The sequence below is a fragment of the Pungitius pungitius genome, chromosome 3 (genome assembly GCF_949316345.1).
Source record: "Pungitius pungitius chromosome 3, fPunPun2.1, whole genome shotgun sequence".
In the NCBI taxonomy this organism is placed as follows: domain Eukaryota; kingdom Metazoa; phylum Chordata; class Actinopteri; order Perciformes; family Gasterosteidae; genus Pungitius; species Pungitius pungitius.
In genome coordinates, this window is record NC_084902.1 from 1,554,701 (window position 1) to 1,576,872 (window position 22,172).

Here is a 22,172-nt window from a genome sequence, read left to right on the forward strand (position 1 = left end):
AATGAAATAATAATTGGGTTTTAATTTATAATTAGTAAGTTTATGAAAACTAAAACATCATCTTTTAATCACATTCCGTTAGCATGATACTAAATAACACCAAGTTATAATTACCATTTTAAATTCAATACTTGAATGGTTAAAAAAACGTATTATACTATATATATATTCACATTTAGATTTGTAGTCAATTATAATTTAAATACGTTTTAAAGGTTTTACACGTGTATTTACTGACAAAAGAGGAACACATGTACGAGTCAACATGAAAGCCGTGTTTCTATATTTTATCAAGAACGCTATTCGTAAAAATGTCCCAAACAACAACTTAACATAAAAACCGAATTTCACTGTTTATGGCTAAATACATTAATGTGTTAATTTATTCTATTTCTTCACACAGAAACATTATTAAAGTACCATTAAATAATAAAAAATGAAGAGCAAAACAACCATTAACGAGATATTATGATAAAATTCTCAAATTTAACAATAAATCCCACTTTGTGTTTGCAAGGAGCGGCAGGCCGACACCCCCCCGTCCACCCCCCCCCCCCCCAGCCGCTGGTGACCACTCGTCCCAGTAAGACGCTTCCTTTCCCCATCTGCTGGTCCAGAGCAGGAACTACAGAAGGATCCGCTTCAACATCCCACTCACGCCTCACAATAAGATGCTGAGTCTGACCTTTAGTCTCATGTGACACTTGACCCAGATTTCCCCGAACAGGAAGTCATGCCACAGGGACCTTGTCAAAGTAAAAGACCCTTGAAGTGCACTCGCAGAATTTTGTACAATGACATATTAAACAGAAATAGTCAGAACTATGTAAATGTATTTGGAGTAAAGTGTTTAGCAGAAAATGGTTGATAAAAATGAGAAGGAAGCAAGTGAACAGTTAAAAGTCATGTTTTTCTTTTTTTACTCTGTAGCGATAACTAAATAAAAACTATATTTAGCAGATAAAAGTGTGACTTATTTGCTCAACAAGCAGAACAGACACATTATAATATTAGATGTTAAGGGGTTCCCAACGCGGGGCTCTGGGCCCCACCGACGGTCAGAGGATCAGTGTGAGGGGTCGGACGTGATTAAAGGGAAGAAAACATCTACCAAAAAATGACCAAAGGATTAAGAAAAAGTTCAGACTCTCTCCAAAGATACTGACACTGGTGAAAGTATTCAATGCGTTAAAGCAATAAGGTACGAGAGGCTGTACTTTATCGTCCAATAATGGAACCGTTCGAGGGTGTAGTTCTTTAACCCCCTCAGGTATCAGGAACCGCCATTGGGGGAGGAGCCAATGAGGTATAAACAACTGGAGTTTCGTTTGGGGGGGGTGGGGGCTGGACAGAGAGAGAGGAAAGACAAGATGGACACAGCTTTGACCCCTCGCCCCCCCCCCCCCCCCTCCCTCTGACCCTGGTCCAGAAAGCCAAGACCTTTTGCTCTCTCTTTTTGACAGGCGGCGTTCTTTTGTCCGGGTTGAACCCAAACAAAAGGCAAGAGGTGACGGAGGGGACGGGGGGGGCAGATGAATAGAGGGGGGGGGGGGGGGGTTAGGGGGTGGGGAATGAGCTCACCTTTTGTCCGCCATGTATCATTCAGATTCCCATGTTTTTTTGCTCGGTAATCCAGCATCAAAAGTTTGGGGCTCTTTGGGTTTGTCCCCTCAACTTTCTGTCCTCCTCCTCGCCGGCGTCCGGTCCAACCGCACCCTGGTTGCTTTTGGCATGAAGAAACAGCAAGAAAGAGGAGGCAGCAGGGAAGGGGTGGGGGTGAGGGAGGAGGAAGGAGAGAGGAGACAGGAGTCAGCTGGTTGTTGGTGATGCAGCATCTTGTTTTATTCCCCCTTTGACTTCAACTTTATAACAACAAAGGGTGATGTATACAAACAAAAGTCCTCACTTCTCATTCTCACTCGGTTATTGTTGCAACCAGTGAACAGGAAGTAGCCATATAGTGACTGAAGAGGATGTAGAGACCTGTCAATCAGCGTAGCTGCATCCCCTGTCTGTTTGACTCTAAATGGACAATAACCTACTGATCACGACACAGAATGCAGCTTTAACTCATCAAGCTTTGACTTTGACGAACTGGAGGTTGCCGTCGGGTCTCAAATCCCGTCTCACAGACTCAAACTAGCGGTTCAGAGACGGTTCAGGAGACAAAATGTCTCAGCCGTAGAACTTTGTCTTATGAAAATAAAACCTACGCCGGGACACGCTTTCACCTCGTTAACCAACTTCCTCTTTTCAATCAGCAGCGACTTGTAGGAGCTGGAGACCTGGAGGGCAGACGCATTGGGTAACGTTACACCACGCACAGTGCCACCTCCTCCACAACACACCACAGCACCAACGGAAACCCCCCCCCCCCGGTTCCTCTGAGTGTGTCCCAGCTCCAGGCTCCTTTATAACTCATACGTTTCTACACCACACTTAAGTGTCTTTAAACGGCTCGGCAGAGAGGACGTGCGTGTGTGTGTGTGTGTGTGTGTGTGTGTGTGTGCAGGCACAGGGACAAGGCGGGGGACAAGGGGGGGGACATGGGGGGGGGCTAAGACAAATGGACACGTGGTGGAAAATTATTGTTTCAAGTGAGACGTTTGTTAAGAAAATACACGGCTGGAATTGATTAATATAAAGGAATCTATATGTTACACAAGTCGGGACATCAGAACCAGTGGTGCATGCTGGGAAAACCACAGATCTTTTTCCTTTTGATGGACGTCTAAATGGAGAAAATGAATCGGGCTGAATGAGAATCAGCCTTGAAGAAGATTCACAGCACACATTGTTCTTCTTCTGGGGAAACTGCAGCTCTGATGTTTTCTGTTTCATGATTCATGGAGGTGTCTCCATGACTGGACCTCCATCAGAGACGCTGACCTTGAACTTTAATACTCAGAAGCTGAAATCAACATGAATTGTTGGACTCTTGTTGGACCACACAATAAAAAACCTTTTCGTAGGTTATCAAAGAAATCACATCTTCTTTTGTTAGCATTAGAATCATCTTGAGAAGATCAAAGCACAGCATTTACTGTAAAAAAAAGTCTTTGACTCTAAAGCGTTTACGATGGGTTGACGCCAAATGCACACAACATAACTACCTATGTATATTTAGTCGGGTTAAATAATGACCCGTCACACAGGGCAATGGTTTGTGGTGAGAAGCCATGAAATAAAGCCGTCTCCTCCTCCCTCCTCGTTGATTTACGGCTCTCTCGTCCCTCGCCTCCTTCTCCTCGCTCCCTCGTCGCACTTCCCTCTCGCCGCGCTGCTTTCTCACATTTCTCCACAATTCATTACCGGCTGTCAATCACCCCGACCAGGCCGGGCAGGCTCACGCATGAAACATGAACATGAACGCATGAAGGCAGGAAGCTTGATGATTGAGAGGCGCGAGGGGAACGCAGGCCGCCCGATAACGACTCCCAGAATCCTCCTGGTTTCATGAAACTTAACCCGGCTTCGTTTGACCTATAGACTCACTTTTTATTTAAATTCACATAATGTAATATCAAATCATATTAGCTGACGCTTTTATAGAATTTTCTCAAGAAAACCAGACAACAGCGTCTTTTTTTGTTTTTTGTTTCTTTGGATTCTTTGCTGGTTGTAAATGAACCTCAATTCCCATTTTATTTTTTGAGCATTACTTTAACATCCTCCAAGTTGCTCAATTTCAGTTATGATAACGAAATAAAAATATAAATAATATATATAAAAATCCAACAATTCCAAAGTTCAAGACAAAAGCCGGTGGTACGAAATGTCCCTGAATAACCCCCCCTCCCTGGTGTCAGGCTGAAGTCCTGGGGGGGGTTAGGTTAGGAGAAAGAACATTCATTCAGCCTCTCGCACGCCTCATGACAAATTAAAATAAACACTTTCTGTTGCGCTTGGCCGCGAGCCAGCATTCAAGAGGGACCCAGAGACCTGTCAATCAGCGTGTAGCCCCGCCCCAAAGTAATCCCCTGCTTCTTGGTCTCTTTAACTACATGGACCATAGTTTACTAAAAGAACATCATGCTGTATTGAAGAAGACTTGAAACTAGAGACTGAGACCATAAACTCATGTTTACAATGTTTACTGAGGGAATAAATCAAGAGAGAAGTAGAGTCATTTCCTCATGGACGTCTATGGGAGCAGAGGAGTCGCCCCCTGCTGGTCACTACACAGAAGTAGAGTCATTTCCTCATAGACGTCTATGGGAGCAGAGGAGTCGCCCCCTGCTGGTCACTACACAGAAGTAGAGTCATTTCCTCATAGACGTCTATGGGAGCAGAGGAGTCGCCCCCTGCTGGTCACTACACAGAAGTAGAGTCGTTTCCTCATAGACGTCTATGGGAGCAGAGGAGTCGCCCCCTGCTGGTCACTACACAGAAGTAGAGTAATTTCCTCATAGACGTCTATGGGAGCAGAGGAGTCGCCCCCTGCTGGTCACTACACAGAAGTAGAGTCATTTCCTCATAGACGTCTATGGGAGCAGAGGAGTCGCCCCCTGCTGGTCACTACACAGAAGTAGAGTAATTTCCTCATAGACGTCTATGGGAGCAGAGGAGTCGCCCCCTGCTGGTCACTACACAGAATGCAGCTCTAAGAACTGGCCTGGTTTCATACCAAGACGTTAATTGCAGATGTGTGGCCAAATAATCCATCAAGTTTGAACAATCATACCCAGAATGCTTTTCTTCATCCCCGACAATTCATCGGTACAGACCTCTTACCTACACCCACTCCCAGGGCTCCTGGGTTGTTTAATCAAATTAAACTAAATCGCTGGTTTACGTTTTACTTTTCAGCCAAAAGTGACCCCCCCCCCCCGGTAATAGCTTCCATACCCTCCCTCACATCCCCCCCACTCCCCTCCTCCTGCTACGCCTGTCAATGGGTTCGCAGCCCCTCCTATAGAAAACACAAGCTCCTACTGTAAACAGGATCCATGTTTGAACCCAATGCTCCCTAACTCAACACAACGCAACACAACGCAACACAACACACACACACACACCTTGAGCACACTGTGTGTGAGGAGAGGTTTGAGAGGCTTTGATGGATTCTTCCCAGGCCGCAACTGCCTTTACGAGCAAATAAACAAATATGATTGAGTTATGACGCAAGGCGCCTGTGAATATGCTCTCTCTCTCTCTCTCTCTTTCTCTCTCCCTCTCTCTCTCGCCCCCGACAACATTAGTTTGGCTGGAAATAGACGTCTCGTATTTCCCCAAATTTCCGCTGTGGGTGGATGTTGAAAGCCGTTTGAAAAATAGCACCTCTGGTTTGGTGCTTTCCTGAAACAGGACACCGCTTCGGGCCAAACCTGGTGGTCGGGGGGGGGGGGTTGAAACTTTGGTAGAGTGATAACATTTTGTTAGCGTTGAACAATCAATTTCCCGCTTTATACGTCTATACACGGCAGGACGGCAAAGCGCTTAAAGGTCCTTTATGAATGTGACGGCTCAGGAGGCCTCAAGGACACAAACACGGCCATCTTTTGAGGTGGGGGGGGGCGGCGCTGAAGAGCTCTCGCTGCTCCTCAAGGCCACGCACACAGAGTCTCTATTCACCGGGCCTCAGGGCCCCCAAACAAGGTTGTTCCCCCCAAAACCTGCCCCAAGACCTTCGGCGTGAGTTCCCGCGCCTGAAGGTCCCGGGAGGATTTCTACTCACTAAAAGAAACACTTTGTAGAAAAATGTCCCCACCAACTGTTTTGTCACATTTGAAAATTTGACTTATTTTAACAAATTATTTAAACTATTTTAACAAAATAGTATTTATAGTATTTATTTCTAAATAATCCACTCTTCTGATCTGCATGAAGTAGCACTCTTTTGGTTTGTCCCATCTGGCTACTGTAGAAAGACGCCGGCAAAGCTCGGTGAAGATAGACAGCTCAACCAAGATAACAAAAACTAAATTATTATCATATTTGACATTTATACACCAAAGAAAATATTGTCATATTCCATTCCTCCCAATAGACCCCAAAGCTGGACGCTCTACCTCTGGAGAAAAGCTGCATGGTTCCGCCCCAGCCCACCGGCCACCGCCGGCACCACGAGCCGGTCCGTCCTGGCACAGAACAGAACCCGAGGCCGGAGAAACCGGGGAACTTCATCTGAATTCAATTTCACCCCTGGCCTCCTTTTGGCGGCAGCTTGAGCAGAGGCTGCACAAAGGGCCAAATTTCACATTGAACGTGAGAACCCCCTCATCTCTGACCCCCATTAGCATGTGAAAGGACCAGAGGCGCACAGGGAACAGGTCTCGCTTTACCTTTTCTTGGGAATGTTCATACGGTCGGACAAGTTCTCCAGCCGCCCCAAAGGCGACACCAGAGCCGGAGCTTTGAAACCAAACCTGGGATCCCACGGTGAGGTTCCTCGCCCCCTAAAGTAAGTCTGAGCATCCTCGTCCAAGATGCAGAATCAAACGGAAACTACAGCGAGAAGCTCCAGCAGCTCAGAGAATCCGCAGCTCTTATTCTGTTTTCGGCATTTCTCTCTTCAGCCAACGCCTGCTCCTAATGGTGTTTTATCTGAATAAGAAACTACAAAAAGAGAGCAAGATACAGTGAAGCTGAACAGATGCTCCCACAGTAAAGAATCATATAATTATTTAATACTGCTTTAATCGCGCATAACATTTGTCAATTGCTTTCAATTTTGGAACATAAGAAGGCAGCATTTGGTCGTAAAACAGTTTGAAGGATAATTCCGGAAAAATATGTGATTATAAAAATTGCACACGCTAAATAGTGATAAAGTTACGTTAGCTAGCTTGCTCGCTAATCCGGCTAATGCTTGTGTTGATGACTAAAGATTAAACGTTGTCACTAAGCGGGTTCACAAAAGTAAATAACACAAAAAAAGAAAATGTGTGTTGACTTGCAAAATTATCTTTGGTGTACAGGTGAGTAAAAGTTTGCAAGAAGACACAACGCGCAGAAAGAGGGATCAACATCACCGTAGGTTTAAGACTTAAATGAATATGAATGGATTGGAATCTAGAGACACACTGTGACTTGAGTTTTTCTCGTAATAAATAACGTTAGCTTCTAAAGTACAAGTAAAACATTCCTCTGAACAAAGATAAATCCATGGAACATGTTTTCACTTAACTCCTTTAAAAACCAAGAAGTCATGGAGAATTACAAATTTAAAACTTGACCCGGAAAAAAAAGACAAAATTATGGCCCGGTGTGTATCAAAGTTTGATGGATCTAAAATACAAAAAGTATTACCGGAATAAGAAATGTATTGTTAGCATATAACACATTAGCGGTAGCTTACAGCGGCGAGCAGCGCGGTGCTCAGAGTCGTAAAGTCAAACCTCCGAGTCGATGGTTGATGAAATCTTTAGTTACTAGATATAAATGGGTCTACGTAGAAAGCAAAAGAAATGCAATTAGTGGGCCAATGTTCTCTTGGATGTAGTTAATAATTATGTTTTTTGTTCCTGCTGTCAAAGGCCAGGAGGTCACGTAAGGTGACAGAAAACAGGATGTTTTTTAATTAAAATAAAAGCAACGTGTCCTTGTAGGATACCTTACAAAAAGTCACTAATTCTATTGTGCGTCTACTTCCGAACGTCCGACGACCCGCTTGCCATTACACATGTCGTCTTTACAAAATAAACTTCACACCAATCAACACAGAAATTATCAAACTATTTATTTAGGCTCATAGAACAGTACTATTAAGTTAAAACCACTACTTCATTCGGTTGAGACAATTAAACCACTTGAGGTTGATTAAAAAAAATATTAAATGATGAGTCCAGTTTAGCCGACAAAAGCACTTAGTTAGGCATAGTAATAAGATGGTGGTTTGAGTTCAAAATAACCACCAAAGTGACCCTCCCCCCCCTCCATCACTCCCTGTTGCCCTCCAGACTGATGGCATCATCTCCATAAATCCCGTGAGGAGGAGACCCGCGAGGAGAAGAGGTTGAGCGGGGCGGACGGTGATGAGAAGAGGTGAGGTCACGCACACGCACACACACGCACGCACACACGCACACACACACACGCACACACACACGCGCACACACACACACACACACGCGCACACACACACACACACACACACACGCACACATTAGATTTACCGGTTGCATCGGCGCCGGAAAAACCAACACATACGTACTGCGGACCCCCCCCCCCCCCCTCACTGGCGCCGTCTCCTGCACCGTCTCCAAAAAACACCGCCCTCGCAGGCCTCGTGTAGGGAGGGGAGGGGGTCGAGGGGGGGGGGGGGGTCGGGGAGGGTTACCCTGCGCCGGCGTTAAAGAGGATGCGGGACACTGGAGGTGCGGCGGCACGTGATCGCTGAGACGTTAGATCAGCGCGTTATTGTTGATGAAACAAGATTATACCTAAAAAGAACAAGAGTAATATTTAAAGAGATGACACTTTAATGACCCCCCCCCCTACCCTCCTCGGGACCCCCCCTCAGGCATCTCAATCACCTTCCCCTCTGGTTGAAGGGAGAACAGAATAAATCTCATTTCACATATACGCTCGCTGTGTGGCCCCTGCGACTGAAAAAAGAAAAAGGCAGCCTCTCCATCACTTCCTCACCCCCCCTCGCTCACCCCCCCTCCCTCATTAAGCCCTGAATAACTCAGCAAAGGGAGAGAGCGACAGAAAAGTGATTTCATTCTGCCCGAGGAAGAGAAAGCCCCTTGAGGTTGCCATTTTGAATGTGTGCCACGTCGAAAAAGGCTGCTTCCAGAGATCACGAGGCAGCGGCGGGGTGGGGGGCTCAGCGGGGTCAGGGGGGGGGGGGGGGTGTGCTGTAGACCAGGCGTTAGAGCAAAGCACCGTGGACGTGGTGACTGGAGTCCCGGTGGTGACAGGGAGGTCGGAGGGGAAAACCGTGGCTCCAGACTCTGACGTCTCAATTTAAAATAAACCCTGAAATGTTCCAATAAACCAGCAAATCCTGGGAAAGGGGGGAAGGGGGTCGGGGGGGGGGGCAGAGAGAAGAAAAAAAGAAAAATGGGTTTGACATTCATGCGGGCCGGGGGCCGAGGGAGGTTACAAGTTCACGGCCTTTTCAGAGAACATGGCCGCCCGCTGTGTGATGGATCACGGGAGCCTCAGACGCGCCATCGAGGGGTCGGGGGGGTCACATGGGAACCCAGACCCCCCCCCACCACCCCCCCTCCTCAAGCAGGGAGTCACCCTGACAGCTCAATGAGCAAACGGAGACACGAGCAGCTGAGTCTCACAGAGAAAAAACGATGGATCGAGGCTCAGAGGGGTTTTCAGCCATTTAGTGTCAAGATGCGCAAATACACATTATATGCATTTCCCAGAATGCAAATCAACAGAATATTTCATGAGATCATCTTTTAAACTTCACTTTTGTTGCTCGGATTGTATTTTAAAAAGTCCCTTAATCTTTAAAGGAAATTAGATTAGATTTGATTCTATTCAACCTGCTGTTTCCAATTATTTCTCCATTACACATTTGGAATTGGACTAAATTGTCAAATAAGAACCATGTCTTTTATCCCACTTTTTCTTTTTAAGAAAATAAACACATTTTATTAAAAATCACAGCCCTTAAAACAACGAACGTTGAGCCTTGAAAATTACTTTTTTATTCTCAACAACTGTCCCCCTCGGGGAGACTTCTACAGCGAAGGAAGAAAAAAACTGATCCATCCTTAACAACAAAGCGCGTTTAAAACTGCTGCATTGTGGGAAACACCCGGCGGGACCATCACAGGCCTCCAGCTGAGAGACAGACGCCGACTGGGAAACATGCAATGAGAAATAATACCATTCTGCACGTCTGTCGCCACAAAATCCGCACAAAAGGAAAGACACAAAATGAAGAGTCCACAAAGCAGATGTATTCTGTTCAAAGTGTGAACTAAGTGCTCACGGAGGGAGGAGGGACGTGTCGGGACATTTGAAGATTCATGAATAAACTTCCAGCAAGCTTCCGGATTTTACCCAGAATGCTCCAGTGAAACCGTCGGTAAACGGATTGGTAAACGACGAGTTTAATAATAACAACCGATGAAGGCCGCTCGGCGCCTTTTGTCCCACATCCGCATTCCACGGATACCACAGCGGTCACCTGCTCCGTGGCAAGGCATGCTGGGAAATCGGGTGGGACAGGTGAGCCGTCTGACAGCTTTCATAAAGGAATGAACAGTCGACTGAACCTGGTCAGAAACACACACACACACACACACACACACACACACACACACACACAACCACTCAGATTAAATCCTGTTTTGTATTTTTATTCTAAAATCCAAATAAGGAACTTGATAAACTTGAAATGTAATAATGTCTTTGTAGATCCACAGCAACCTCCACCCCCCCCCCCCCAATGTCAGCGAGAGCGAGCACGCAGCCTGCAGTGCGTCCCTGGGATGCCCCCCCCACGCCCCCCACCGCGACCACGTGGGCGGAGTTTTGTCGGGTTTGTCCGCCCTCGACAACACGTGAACCCCGGAGCCGATTGACCGAACAGCAGCTGGAGTTTCAGAGCCCCCCCCCTCCCGATGGGTCCGTCACAGGGAGGGGGGCGGCTAGCTGCTGTCAGCCCCCGTTTACACAAGCGCTCGCCAGTACACGTGCCGTTAAATCCTAAGTAAAAAGGGCACGGTAAGTGGGTAAGAGTTAGCGGAAACAAAAAGGCAGTAAAGAGGGATGGGGGGGGCAGTTGTTGTGTGTGGGGGGGGGGACTGACCTGGACAGAGGAGAGCCGGTCAGCCTCGTCATCCCGCTTCTCGTCTCACGTTTCACACTTCAGCTCCTTCCTTCTGAAGTTGCTCCCTCCGCTGTGTCCGAGGTGGAAGTCAGTGGAGGAAAGGAGAGAGGGAGGAAAAGGGGGGAGAGATGGCCTCTCTCTCTCCCTCCCTCTTCTTCTTATGTTCTTTACTTCCAGCTTCTTCCATTTTGCACTGGATGGGAATCTGCGCTTCTTCTCGCTCTTCCACACCAACAAAGAACACCTCCCTGACTGCTGGGGGAGGAATGGAGAGGGAGAGGGAGAGAGAGAGAGAGAGAGAGAGAGAGAGAGAGAGAGAGAGAGAGCCTCTCGGTCACCTCGTCTCCCTCCTGTTGAAATTCAGAGGCAGCATTTCTCTCTACTGGGCATGCCCACAACTGAGAGGCACACTTTGTAATGAAGACTCGCTTCCTCTGGTGGTGCCTCCTCCCTCACAGTTCGCCCCCCCCCCCCCCCCCCCCTCTCCTCCCACCCCTCCCTCTCTGTCCAGCAAGGATCGGGAATGCTGCTCAGACCAAAGTCCACAGCCCCCTCATCAGCTGGAGCGAGATATATAAATGTAATAATATATTATATTTAATAATATACAATAGAACTCAAATAAAAAGTACCGTCTCCGCTGGGCCTCGTGGGACGACGGCACGTCGGCTGTGTGGAACTTGCTGATTTTTTAAGCCGCGTCATTTCCTCCCGTTTTTTCTTTAGTTGGTTCTATCTGAGCGCCCCCCCCCCCCCCTCCCTACTTGCTGACCCAGATTTTCAACGTGTTTCCAAACCGGGCTGCGTAATGAGGACAGCAAGTTCAAACAGCGACAGACGGGGGGGGGGGGGGGCGGAAGAGGGCGCGTCACGTCAACGTCACCGGTTGTCTAAGGTGACCACTTCACATAAAGAAGTCGGGTGAGATAAATGCATAAATAATGTGACACAATCAGAGACTAATCAAACCGGTTTGGAGCTTCCACGGGTCGCCTCTGATGAGGCAACATTGTAGCCCATCTGGACCAGCTGACGGGTGGAGATAGGAGCCAGGTGGAGGAGCTGGAGGTCCAGACGGCTGCAGGCTTCACCCCCAGAGGTCAAAGGGTCATGGGAAGCAGCGGGTCGATGTGAAGATGAGAGGTCAATGCCACGGCTGGATAAGCCAGAGCTGCATGTGTCCGTGATGGAGGGGGGGGGGGGGGGGCTAAAGTGTAAAAGGATCTAAATTAAAAAGCTACAAGCCAAACCAAAAAAGGGAGGGGGGGGCACAGAAATAGTGTCAGTGTGGATTTAAGCGACACGTCTTCCACCAACCCAACCCAAGAGTCTTCAGGGTCACAGCAAAGGGGGGGGGGGGGGGAATCCTCTAAAAGGGCTTACAGTGGAGGGGACGGAGGCCGGAGCAGCATCGGAAAGGGATTTTTAAGATTCCTGCTTGAGGCCATGCACATCCAAAATTACATTTTATTTTCCAAATTTCCTTTGAAGTTTATTTTTGAAAAATGTTGAGACCAAAGCCTCCAAAACAGCAGCGAGTTCTTCACTGGTCCATTCGACCCGAAATAACCAGCCAGTTTGGGTTTCGCTACGTGAATCGTAGAAGACCCGTTGTTCCAACCCACCCCCTAAAGAGTCGACCCCTGAGACTGTGACTCTAAGGAACAAAAAAAGAAAAACACAAATTGGCCGTGTCAGAAGACTCCTCTGTGCACCGACTCATTAGCCCCCCCCCCCCACCCACGGGCCCCGAGGACCTGTGACCCTCAGCTATTGTCCGACTCCAGCCGATCCCAACGGGCACCACGGCGCCCAACAAAGCCCCGTCATTAACTCTCTGACCAGTCTGGGTCAGACGCATCAGCCTCCTCCAGACACCGCGTCCATCGACCTGCGCCGGCCAAATGCGGAGGAGTGAGCCACCAGCACGCCGCGGGTAGAAGAGAAGAAGAAGAGGGAGGTTGTTTTCTCGTCGGATTGGTCAATAAACCGATGAGAAGAAAAGGAGGTTAAAGCTAAATGCAGTCGATCCAGTTCAAGTAGTTCACCATAACTTACTTGACTTTTTATATTGTATCAAAGCATATTTATCAGGTTCAGAGCCTCTTTGTGTACCTCACTTATATATTGTCAACTGTAGTGGAACGATCGATGGGTTAACAACAATAAAAGGGTTAATAAAAAATAGGTCTCATGGACTCAGTGCGCCTTATGATGTCACATCTTAGACACGCCCCCTTCCAAAGCAACTTTTACTTATAGGACGTTTGAGAGCACCCTGCAGGTGAGACCTGGGCTGCATTCGAGTTGTCAAATGTTCTCAGGAAGGTTCCTCACTGAGTGAAATTAAGTGAAGTGTAAGTGGCGCCATGATATGAGCTGTTCTATTCTCTAGTGCTATGGAAAAGAGCTTCAATGCTTCCTTACTTATGGTGCGTTTCCACCGAGCGGTACTGTACGGGTCGGTACAGGTCGGGTCTGTTAACCATGATTTGGCGAGCGTTTTCACCGCCAACAGTACCCTTACATGATAGGCGTGGTGTATTCCAGAAAGTAGTTGTAACGTCACTTGATAGGCGTGGTATTGGACGGAAAGTAGATTGTCGTCATTCAATCGCGCGAAAACGGAAAGCTAACCGCAAACAACAATGGAGACATACAGCCGATCCTGTTCTTGCGTTTCGATATGTGGCTGTTAAAGTAAATGCTGCGCGGCGAAATCATTGCGACAGTGTTGTAGTTTAAAAATGGCCCTTTGTGTGTTGTCTTTCCCCTTGCGGCACGCGCAAATGACGACACTCTTTCAACCAATAAACATTCTGCAGTGAGTCTAGCTCCACCCTTTAGTACCAAAAAACTGTGCCAGGTACCCCAACAAAAGGGTACCCAAAAAGTGGTACGGTACGGTGCGGATTTTTGGTACTTTTCTCAGTGGAGACACAAATAAAAGGGTACTGACCCGACCCGTACCGTACCACTCGGTGGAAACGCACCATTAGTTCCTTTACCACAGAAATCACTGGACCAACCTTTACCAAAGGAAATGAGGTGATTCCGACCAACAATTCGTTGCGGCGTTAATATCCGGCAACGATTAGTCCACTCACAAAAAATAACATCTAAGATGCTTCTTTGTAGCCGCTGCAGACTGACGTCACCAACATCGATGGTCTGAAAGTTATGGCTGCTTCTTTCACCCGTGTAGAGGCAGTGTGGCGGCTGGGGGCCCCCTCACTGACAATTAGCAATCAATCAGAGATTAGCTTGAGACCCTGAGAAAGAACAAAGGGAGCACTTTTAGATGTAAAATTCACTGCTCTCCAATAGTTTTGTTTTTAAAGGACAATAACTCAGCAGTATCAAGAAGAACCAGTCACGAATTATCCGACAGGTTTGTCTGCTGAGCCAATAAATGAATTATTCTCTTACGAGAACGAGGTCAGTACTGTATGAAAAAAAAAAATGGAAGTAGTGTGTGGATCACATGGTGTCAGGAACACAGTGCTAATGGATATAAATTAAGTATTTAAGACGGACCAGACGACAACCTTCGGTTCTGAAAAGTGATGCCAAAGCTGTGTTAAGTCTATAAGGAAATGACTCTACTTCTGTGTAGTGACCAGCAGGGGGCGACTCCTCTGCTACCATAGACGTCTATGAGGAAATGACTCTACTTCTGTGTAGTGACCAGCAGGGGGCGACTCCTCTGCTACCATAGACGTCTATGAGGAAATGACTCTACTTCTGTGTAGTGACCAGCAGGGGGCGACTCCTCTGCTCCCATAGACGTCTATGAGGAAATGACTCTACTTCTGTGTAGTGACCAGCAGGGGGCGACTCCTCTGCTCCCATAGACGTCTATGAGGAAATGACTCTACTTCTGTGTAGTGACCAGCAGGGGGCGACTCCTCTGCTCCCATAGACGTCTATGAGGAAATGACTCTACTTCTGTGTAGGGACCAGCAGGGGGCGACTCCTCTGCTCCCATAGACGTCTATGAGGAAATGACTCTACTTCTCTCTTGATTTATTCCCTCAGTAAACATTGTAAACATGAGTTTATGGTCTCAGTCTCTAGTTTCAAGTCTTCTTCAATGCAGCATGATGTTCATTTAGTGAATGATGGTCCATATAGTCACACAGACCATGAAGCAGGGGATGCTTTAGGACGGGGCTAAACAGTGATTGACAGCGGTTGATTGTATTGGGAATTGTCCCATGTTTTCGTATTACAGCTATAATTCTTTCACAGTGTGGTGCTAACTGCTAGTAGAGGTAACAGTGTTCAGAGTGAGACAAAGTAGATCTCAATAAAGTCTACCCGCCCTGCCACCTTCATTGTCCTCTTCCTCCTGTCCACCAGGTGTCCCATTTTTTCCTCTCTGTCCTACCTTGTTTATTTGTTTCTACAATTATCTCTCATTTCTTTATCCACTTTCCTTTTTCCTATTTTTCACATTTCCTTCCATCCTCCCCTCTACAATTTTCTCCTCCTGTTTTCCTACTCATACTCCCTTCTTCCTTCCTTCCTTCCCCTTGTTCATGCATTTTGACGTCCTTCCCTCTCAACCACACAAGAAGATAATTTCATTTTCTCTGCATTTTTTTTAAAACTCTCTCTAAAGCCGCTAAGCATATTGTGCAGGCTGATGTTTCATTACTATTACAATGATAATATTGTGAGATTTGATTTCTTCTTGTTCACCTGTGAGAACAAGAAGCACAAAACCTCCCGGTTGTGCAGCTAAGCGCTGCCACCTTGTGGCAGTTTAGGGACCCGTATGCAAAAAGACTTGAAACTAGAAATTGAGACCATGAACTCTTGATTACAATGTTTACTTAGGGAATAAATCAAGAGACTACAGTCATTACTCCATTGATTTCTATAGGACAAGAAGAATTGCCCCCCTGGAGGTCACTACAGAGAATGCAGCTTTAACACAGGAGGCTACAACTTCAAACGGGAGGAAAAGAGAAGCTCAGATTATACAACATAGGAATATTTACTTTTATTATGATTGACTAAGACCTAACTACGCTACTCTATCTAATTTGATAAATAATAGAAATGTTCTGCTATATTCTTGCTGTAAATCCAGTGTGATGTTGCTTCATCTCAAACAGACTGTTCTGGAGCACAAAGTACTCTCTGACTCCAGCAGATGAGCTTTAAAGCCACAATGAGGTGTTTGAATTCTTTGTTTGCTTTGTTCTGAGGCTCGATTCCTGGAAATGAAGGGAATGAACCGTGTGTAATTTGAGCGATTCTTATTGAAAATGAACAGGTCACATTTAGTTTACAGTGACATGCTTTCTTGTGTATTCTCAAGTCCTTGACTGCTTATTATCATGTTACTCCTCCACTGTTTGCATTGTTCTCTGCACAGCTAGGTGCACGGTGTCCTCATTCATGAGTACACACAGTGATCTTTGGAGGAGACGTATTAACGTCTCGGAACAGAAGTACCGGGCTCTCCGACTGCTCTCACACTCCCTAGAAATTCTTAGTTGTCACCGGTGTAAAATCATTAAACGGACATTTATTAAATCACACATCAAGGCTACTTAAAAGTCTTCTGTGCTGAAATAAATAGTTGGACCGAGTTCCCACTTTGTGATCTGTAGAGAAATGGAATCTTAAAAACATTCCACACAGCCAAAGAACTGTGTCTCTTTTTTTAGGCATTACATGTGCCGCGCAATAATTGCCCTCCATCATACCCTCCAACATACCCTCCTTGGTACCCTCCATCGTACCCCCCATACATCCCCTCCATCATACCCTCCTTCATACGCTCCATCGTACCCTCCATTATCCCCTTGATCATACCCCCCTTCATACCCTCCATCGTACCCTCCATCGTACCCTCCTTCATCCCCTCGATCGTACCCCCCTTCATCCCCTCCATCATACCCCCCTTCATACCCTCCATCGTACCCTCCTTCATCCCCTCCTTCATCCCCTCGATCGTACCCCCCTTCATACCCTCCATCGTACCCTCCTTCATCCCCTCGATCGTACCCCCCTTTCATCCCCTCCATCATACCCTCCATCATACCCTCCATCATACCCTCCTTCATACGCTCCATCGTACCCTCCATTATCCCCTTGATCATACCCCCCTTCATACCCTCCATCGTACCCTCCATCGTACCCTCCTTCATCCCCTCGATCGTACCCCCCTTCATCCCCTCCATCATACCCCCCTTCATACCCTCCATCGTACCCTCCTTCATCCCCTCCTTCATCCCCTCGATCGTACCCCCCTTCATACCCTCCATCGTACCCTCCTTCATCCCCTCGATCGTACCCCCCTTTCATCCCCTCCATCATACCCTCCATCATACCCTCCATCATAACCTCCATCGTACCCTCCTTTATACCCTCCATCATAAAATCCATCATAACCTCCATCATACCCTCTCTTACCCGCCATCATACCCTCCATCATACGCTCCATCATACGCTCCATCATACGCTCCATCATTCCCTCCATCATATGCTCCATCATAGCCTGTAATAGCAAGATCTTGTCTGTCACCAGGGTGGAGGTCGGTATTCTTGAGCTTAAAAAGGTTGGTGACCACTAGTGTAGATGATGTAATGTGATGTTTCCCTTTCACACAATAAAGCATGTATTAATTCCTGCTTCTGACATTTGAGGAAGATTTGTTGCTTAACATGGTCTTTGTTCCTTCCCGTAAATGAGAGAATACTTTGGAATGTTTAGTGACTCAGCCGTGACTACCGGTGCTTTTCTGAATTACGTAATAACCGAGCTATAAAGGCCTCCCAACGGGAGTCCGTGCAAAAGCATCCGGAGCTGATTGAAGGAAGAAGGAGTTCCCGTCAGATCTCACAGGTCAGTTCCTGGGTGGAGTGGTGGGGTGAAGGAGGAGAGGAAAGGAGCCTCGGGTGGTACTGCAGGCTTGTGGTTACCTGCTGTTGGCTGGGATCATCGGACATCGAAGACAGATTCCAGCTGAATGGCAAACTAAAGACGCACCTCTTCAGACTATACCTCGACTGAAAACACTAACAAATCGTAGCACTTAAATTGTACTTAATTGTAATTTTACTGGCTCTTATCTATAACAAGTTGTAAATCGGCTTATTTGATGAAATTGTTGAAAAAGCGTCAGCTAAATAACATGTAGTGTAATAAAATGTGGATGGAGACTGGGTGAAACAAAAAAAATGTTTTTTTGAAGATCTGCGCCTTGTTTTGAAGCCATAGTTTGTGTGATTTCTCTCCATCAGTTCAGCAGAACAATGACCCCCGCTCTCCTCTCGGCAGCCCTGCTGCTGCTGCTGCTGCTTCCTGCAGCTCCCGCTCAAGGTCGGCGCATTCAAAATGTCCTCAGCTGTGGAGAAGAATCATTGATTATTCACTTTTGTGCTAACTTGTAGTCTCTTTGTTTTTAGATTCCAATCAGACTCCCATCAGTATCCGAGTGATAAACTCTGTGACAAACACTCCCAACATGACGTACCCCACCTACGTGGTCTTCAGGGGGATCTTACTGGGAGCGATGAAGAGACTACGGGACTCTGGTCCAGGCTTCAGGTAAGATCAGCACGACTCAACGTAAAGCAGAACAACCAATCTATTTACTTATTTATTTACTTATTAAGTATTGTTCTTTTAGTATAGCTTTGGTTATATGATATATTATTATTTAACTTTGAGCAGTACGTTTAATTTCATCATTATTTGTACCTTTGGTTTGTTTGCTAATTAACTGGCTACTACTGTGGTCACCTGGAGGTGATTCATGGGAGAAGCCAGGTGTAGGACCAGCATGCACCGGGGTGGGCGAGGAATCATCTTTGGTTTGTTTCTTTGTTTTGTCGGCCAATGAATGATTAGTTGGTAACAGAACCGACCTGTGGTTTAAGTTTGATTTGTGATCTGAAAGACAAATGGCCGCTACCACAGATGTTAAATGAAAGGAAACTTAACCCGAGGATGACATAAAAGTTCCATGTCACCTCGCAGGTTCAAATACACCGAGGACCCAAACTACGGGCCGTTCCTGACCAGCGTGAACGGCGTGACCGGCAGTCCCAAGAAGCGCACCTACTGGGAGCTGCTGGTCAAGAAGGCGGGAGGCCAGATCGTCAGGCCGGATGTGGGTGAGTCAAAGACAGAGTCTGCGTCTCTTCCCGGTGTCCTTCTGACCCCAGATCAGATTAGAACCTCGGTTGGGTCTTTGTGTGTCTGCAGGTATCGGATGTTACATTCCGATGGCAAACGAGGAGATCATCCTGAACTTCAACAAGTACTGAAGGAATCTGCCCCTCAGTCCATGAACGAATCAGCTGAAAGCCGTCTGTTGGGTTCCTGAGGGCCTCACAAGAAGGAAGAAGCTACGCGGAAACACATGCCTCTTCTTTGTCTCACTTACTGATTATCATTTCCTGCTTGGTGACCAGATACTTCCTCATTAGGATGGATTTCTGTTATTTTGGGTGTCAGTACTATGAATAAAAATCACCTCCTTCACAGCACCCCTTTGTGCTTTTCTTCAGATGACACAATAAACCGGGTTACATCATTTGAAGCCTCACTGTGGCTTCTTCACTGAAAGTAGATAACAAGGTAGATTTCAGCAAGGCGAAATTCCTCTGGCCGATATGAAGGTTTCATGAAGTCGATTATTACCACAGAGCCACAGAAAGGCCGAGCTGAGCTGCCCTCGGTCATTATGAAATGTTAGATTGTTATTGGTATAATATTTCATGTGTCTGGGTTCTCACAGCGTAAACCCTGTCAGGTTCAATGTATTCCTTCTACCCTTTTAACATATATTTGGTTTATAACGATTTGTCCCTTAAGCTGAAAAGTAGAAGTCTGATTTTTAGAATTCTACAAATATCTAATGAAACCTGCAATTATGTGTTGCACGAATAATATAACATAAAACACACAAACCAATGATGAAGCATAAAGCTGCAAACATGAATAAGAATTGTCTATAAGATTAATAAACAGATGAATGTTTATTATTGTACATGAGCACACTAATGTTGTGTTTTGATCCAGTGAGCCATGAGTAAACCATATAAACCACATATGGGAAGATATCTGCCATAAAAACTGAAACGTGTCTGCTGTTCATCACAGTAAGCGGCTTCTCACAAATAATGAATATTAAATAAATTGTCACATGGACACAGCCGAGAAGAAATTGAATCTTGAATAAATAAAGTGGACCAGCGAGGCGCTAGAACAGGGGCCTTTAACTAAAATGGGAAGAGGAGAACATTTCTAAAATCAAAGGTCCGGAACATCATAATGTGACTTAGTGTGATTAAATAGAGGAATAGTGAGTCATAACAACATCTTTCTCCAGTGGGACATCAGAGATAGAGACCTTCGTTTGGGGGGGAGTAAACATGTCACCGGGTGCTGCCCCCCAGGTGTTGCCTAAAGCTCACACCAGATGTGCTCACAGGAGAACTCCTGGGCCTCTGCTAAGTGTGTGTGTGGGGGGGGGGGGGGGGGGGGGCGTGACGGACAGGAGAGCGTCTCATTGTGCGCTTTGTGTACCAGTCTGAACGCGCTGGGACGGGGAGTCATGTCTCATTTGGGGACTGAGGAATTCAACACACAACACACACTTCTTTCAAACATTAGTTCACAATAAGTTGTATTACATTTGGAAATGGTTCAGTGGAGACCAGCTCCTCAAAGCTGGGGGTCAAAGGTCAGAGAAAAAGTGCCTTACGTAAACCTGCCAGCTATCATGAGGATTATGATGTCCTCCTCTTCCTCCTCCTCCTCTTCCTCCTCCTCTTCCTCCCACCCCTCCCGTCCTGAAGCCCCCCCCCCCCCGCGCCCTGCTCTGCTGTGCTGGCGGGGCGGTGGAGGCTGCAGACCGGAACCAGGCGCGCTGAGAGAGCTGCTGCAGGAGCACGCACATCCCGACGGACACACACAGCGCCGAGGAACACCACGCAATCAGTGAGCTCCCCTTCTGCTCCTTCTGCTCCTTCTGCTCCTTCTGCTCCTTCTGCTCCTTCTGCTCCTTCTGCTCCTTTATCGGACTCACTTTCTGTCTCTTATGACTCATCTTTCCCTTGATGTGTGTGTGCGTGTGTGTGTATCATGCTCCGCTTCTATTGTTAAACTAAACTTTAATACATTGACTCACACACATGACAAGAAATAAATTCAAAATAAATATCATTGTGATGTCATAACAGGTATGTTATTGGTATTGTATAGTAATAATGATAATTAATATGGTGTCTCTCTCCATCGGTGTACATTACTACCTCCACCTTTCTTTGTTCAAGCCTTTGAGGGAAGAAACTCGATCTTTGCGTCTTTGTGTGGATGCTGTTAGGAGATAAAAGGGTTCTGATGTTAAAGTTCCCACTAATGACGTGTGAAACTCTTTGAGACTTTTCCCTCTGGGATTCTGGACGTCATAACACAAATACCCCAAAAATAATTTTGGTACTGGAAGAGGTCAGAGGTCAGAGGTCAGGGCAATAGTGCCAGTTCAAGTCCACAGACAGGTTATCAGTACCAGAGTCCGTGGGGGGGTTTAAGCTCTGTGGTTAGTTAAGACCACGGCGACTGGTCATGTGACTCATGGGAGGACGCGACACGTTGTCCCCGTTTACCTGTTCACCTGCTTTGAGTCACCTTGAGCTCAAAGATCAAAGAATCATTGAGTAGCACGTTGATGTCGTCTTTCTGTGGTGCCACATTCTGCATTGTAGTACCCCCCCCCCACTCCCTCCTGCCCCCCCATGATGTTCCACTCAGCTACTGTACATCTGCAGGACCCCCCCCCCCCCCCCCATTCTGCTCCAGCTGTCCCGTGAGGGAGAAGTGCTGCTGTAGCTTAATGTAAGCCCCCCCAGTGAATTAGCTCTTATTCTCACAAAGTCACGGGGGGGGGGGGGGGGGGCGCCCCTTTTGTTATGTAACAGTGGACTAAAGAACTAATGTTTAATAATAAAGTAATTTATAGACTTAGAATTCTTATTCTTCACCGGTTTGTTTGTTTTTTTAAATAATTTTATTCGTGTTTATTAGAACGTAAAGGTTATGAAGCCATGTGTGAATAATAATAATAATAATAATAAATCCACAATTACGAAGTCAATTTTTTTTCCATAACGCTGTCCTGCAAACATTTCAAAATAAGAGCCTTGTGTTAAAAGATGAACGGGATAGTGACAATAAACCGAATCAGGAAGTGTTTCAGTTTATCATGTCAGTAACATACAGATATATATATATATATATATATATATATATGGATATTTAAACAGAAAACGTAAAGTATTAAAAAGGAAATCGACCTGATAACAGGTTTGTTCCTTTGAGGGGTGGATTTCATGCGTCTGATGAATCTATAGATCACAGGGTTGATCCCGTTGAACCGGTTCTCCTCACTTTGATGTC

At 46.3% G+C, this 22,172-nt stretch overlaps 1 protein-coding gene and 1 long non-coding RNA gene across 2 annotated transcripts in view; one reads left to right on the top strand and one right to left on the bottom strand.

The window, feature by feature from the left end:
* Positions 1-11,055, bottom strand: part of LOC119216779 (uncharacterized) — a 22,497-nt gene extending 11,442 nt beyond the window's left edge. Inside the window, exons 1-2 of the long non-coding RNA XR_005120160.2 lie at positions 10,727-11,055; positions 1,582-1,723 (exon numbers count right to left, since the gene is read on the bottom strand). This is a non-coding gene — a long non-coding RNA (uncharacterized LOC119216779). The remainder of the gene's footprint in view (positions 1-1,581; positions 1,724-10,726) is intronic.
* Positions 11,056-17,515: 6,460 nt separating this feature from the next.
* Positions 17,516-19,258, top strand: LOC119214067 (transcobalamin-1-like). Its single transcript, XM_037465493.2, has 5 exons — positions 17,516-17,609; positions 18,008-18,086; positions 18,173-18,314; positions 18,747-18,883; positions 18,975-19,258. The coding sequence occupies exons 2-5, from the start codon at positions 18,020-18,022 to the stop codon at positions 19,034-19,036; spliced, it is 408 nt and encodes a 135-aa protein (XP_037321390.2). The 5' UTR covers positions 17,516-17,609; positions 18,008-18,019; the 3' UTR covers positions 19,037-19,258.
* Positions 19,259-22,172: the final 2,914 nt, after the last annotated feature.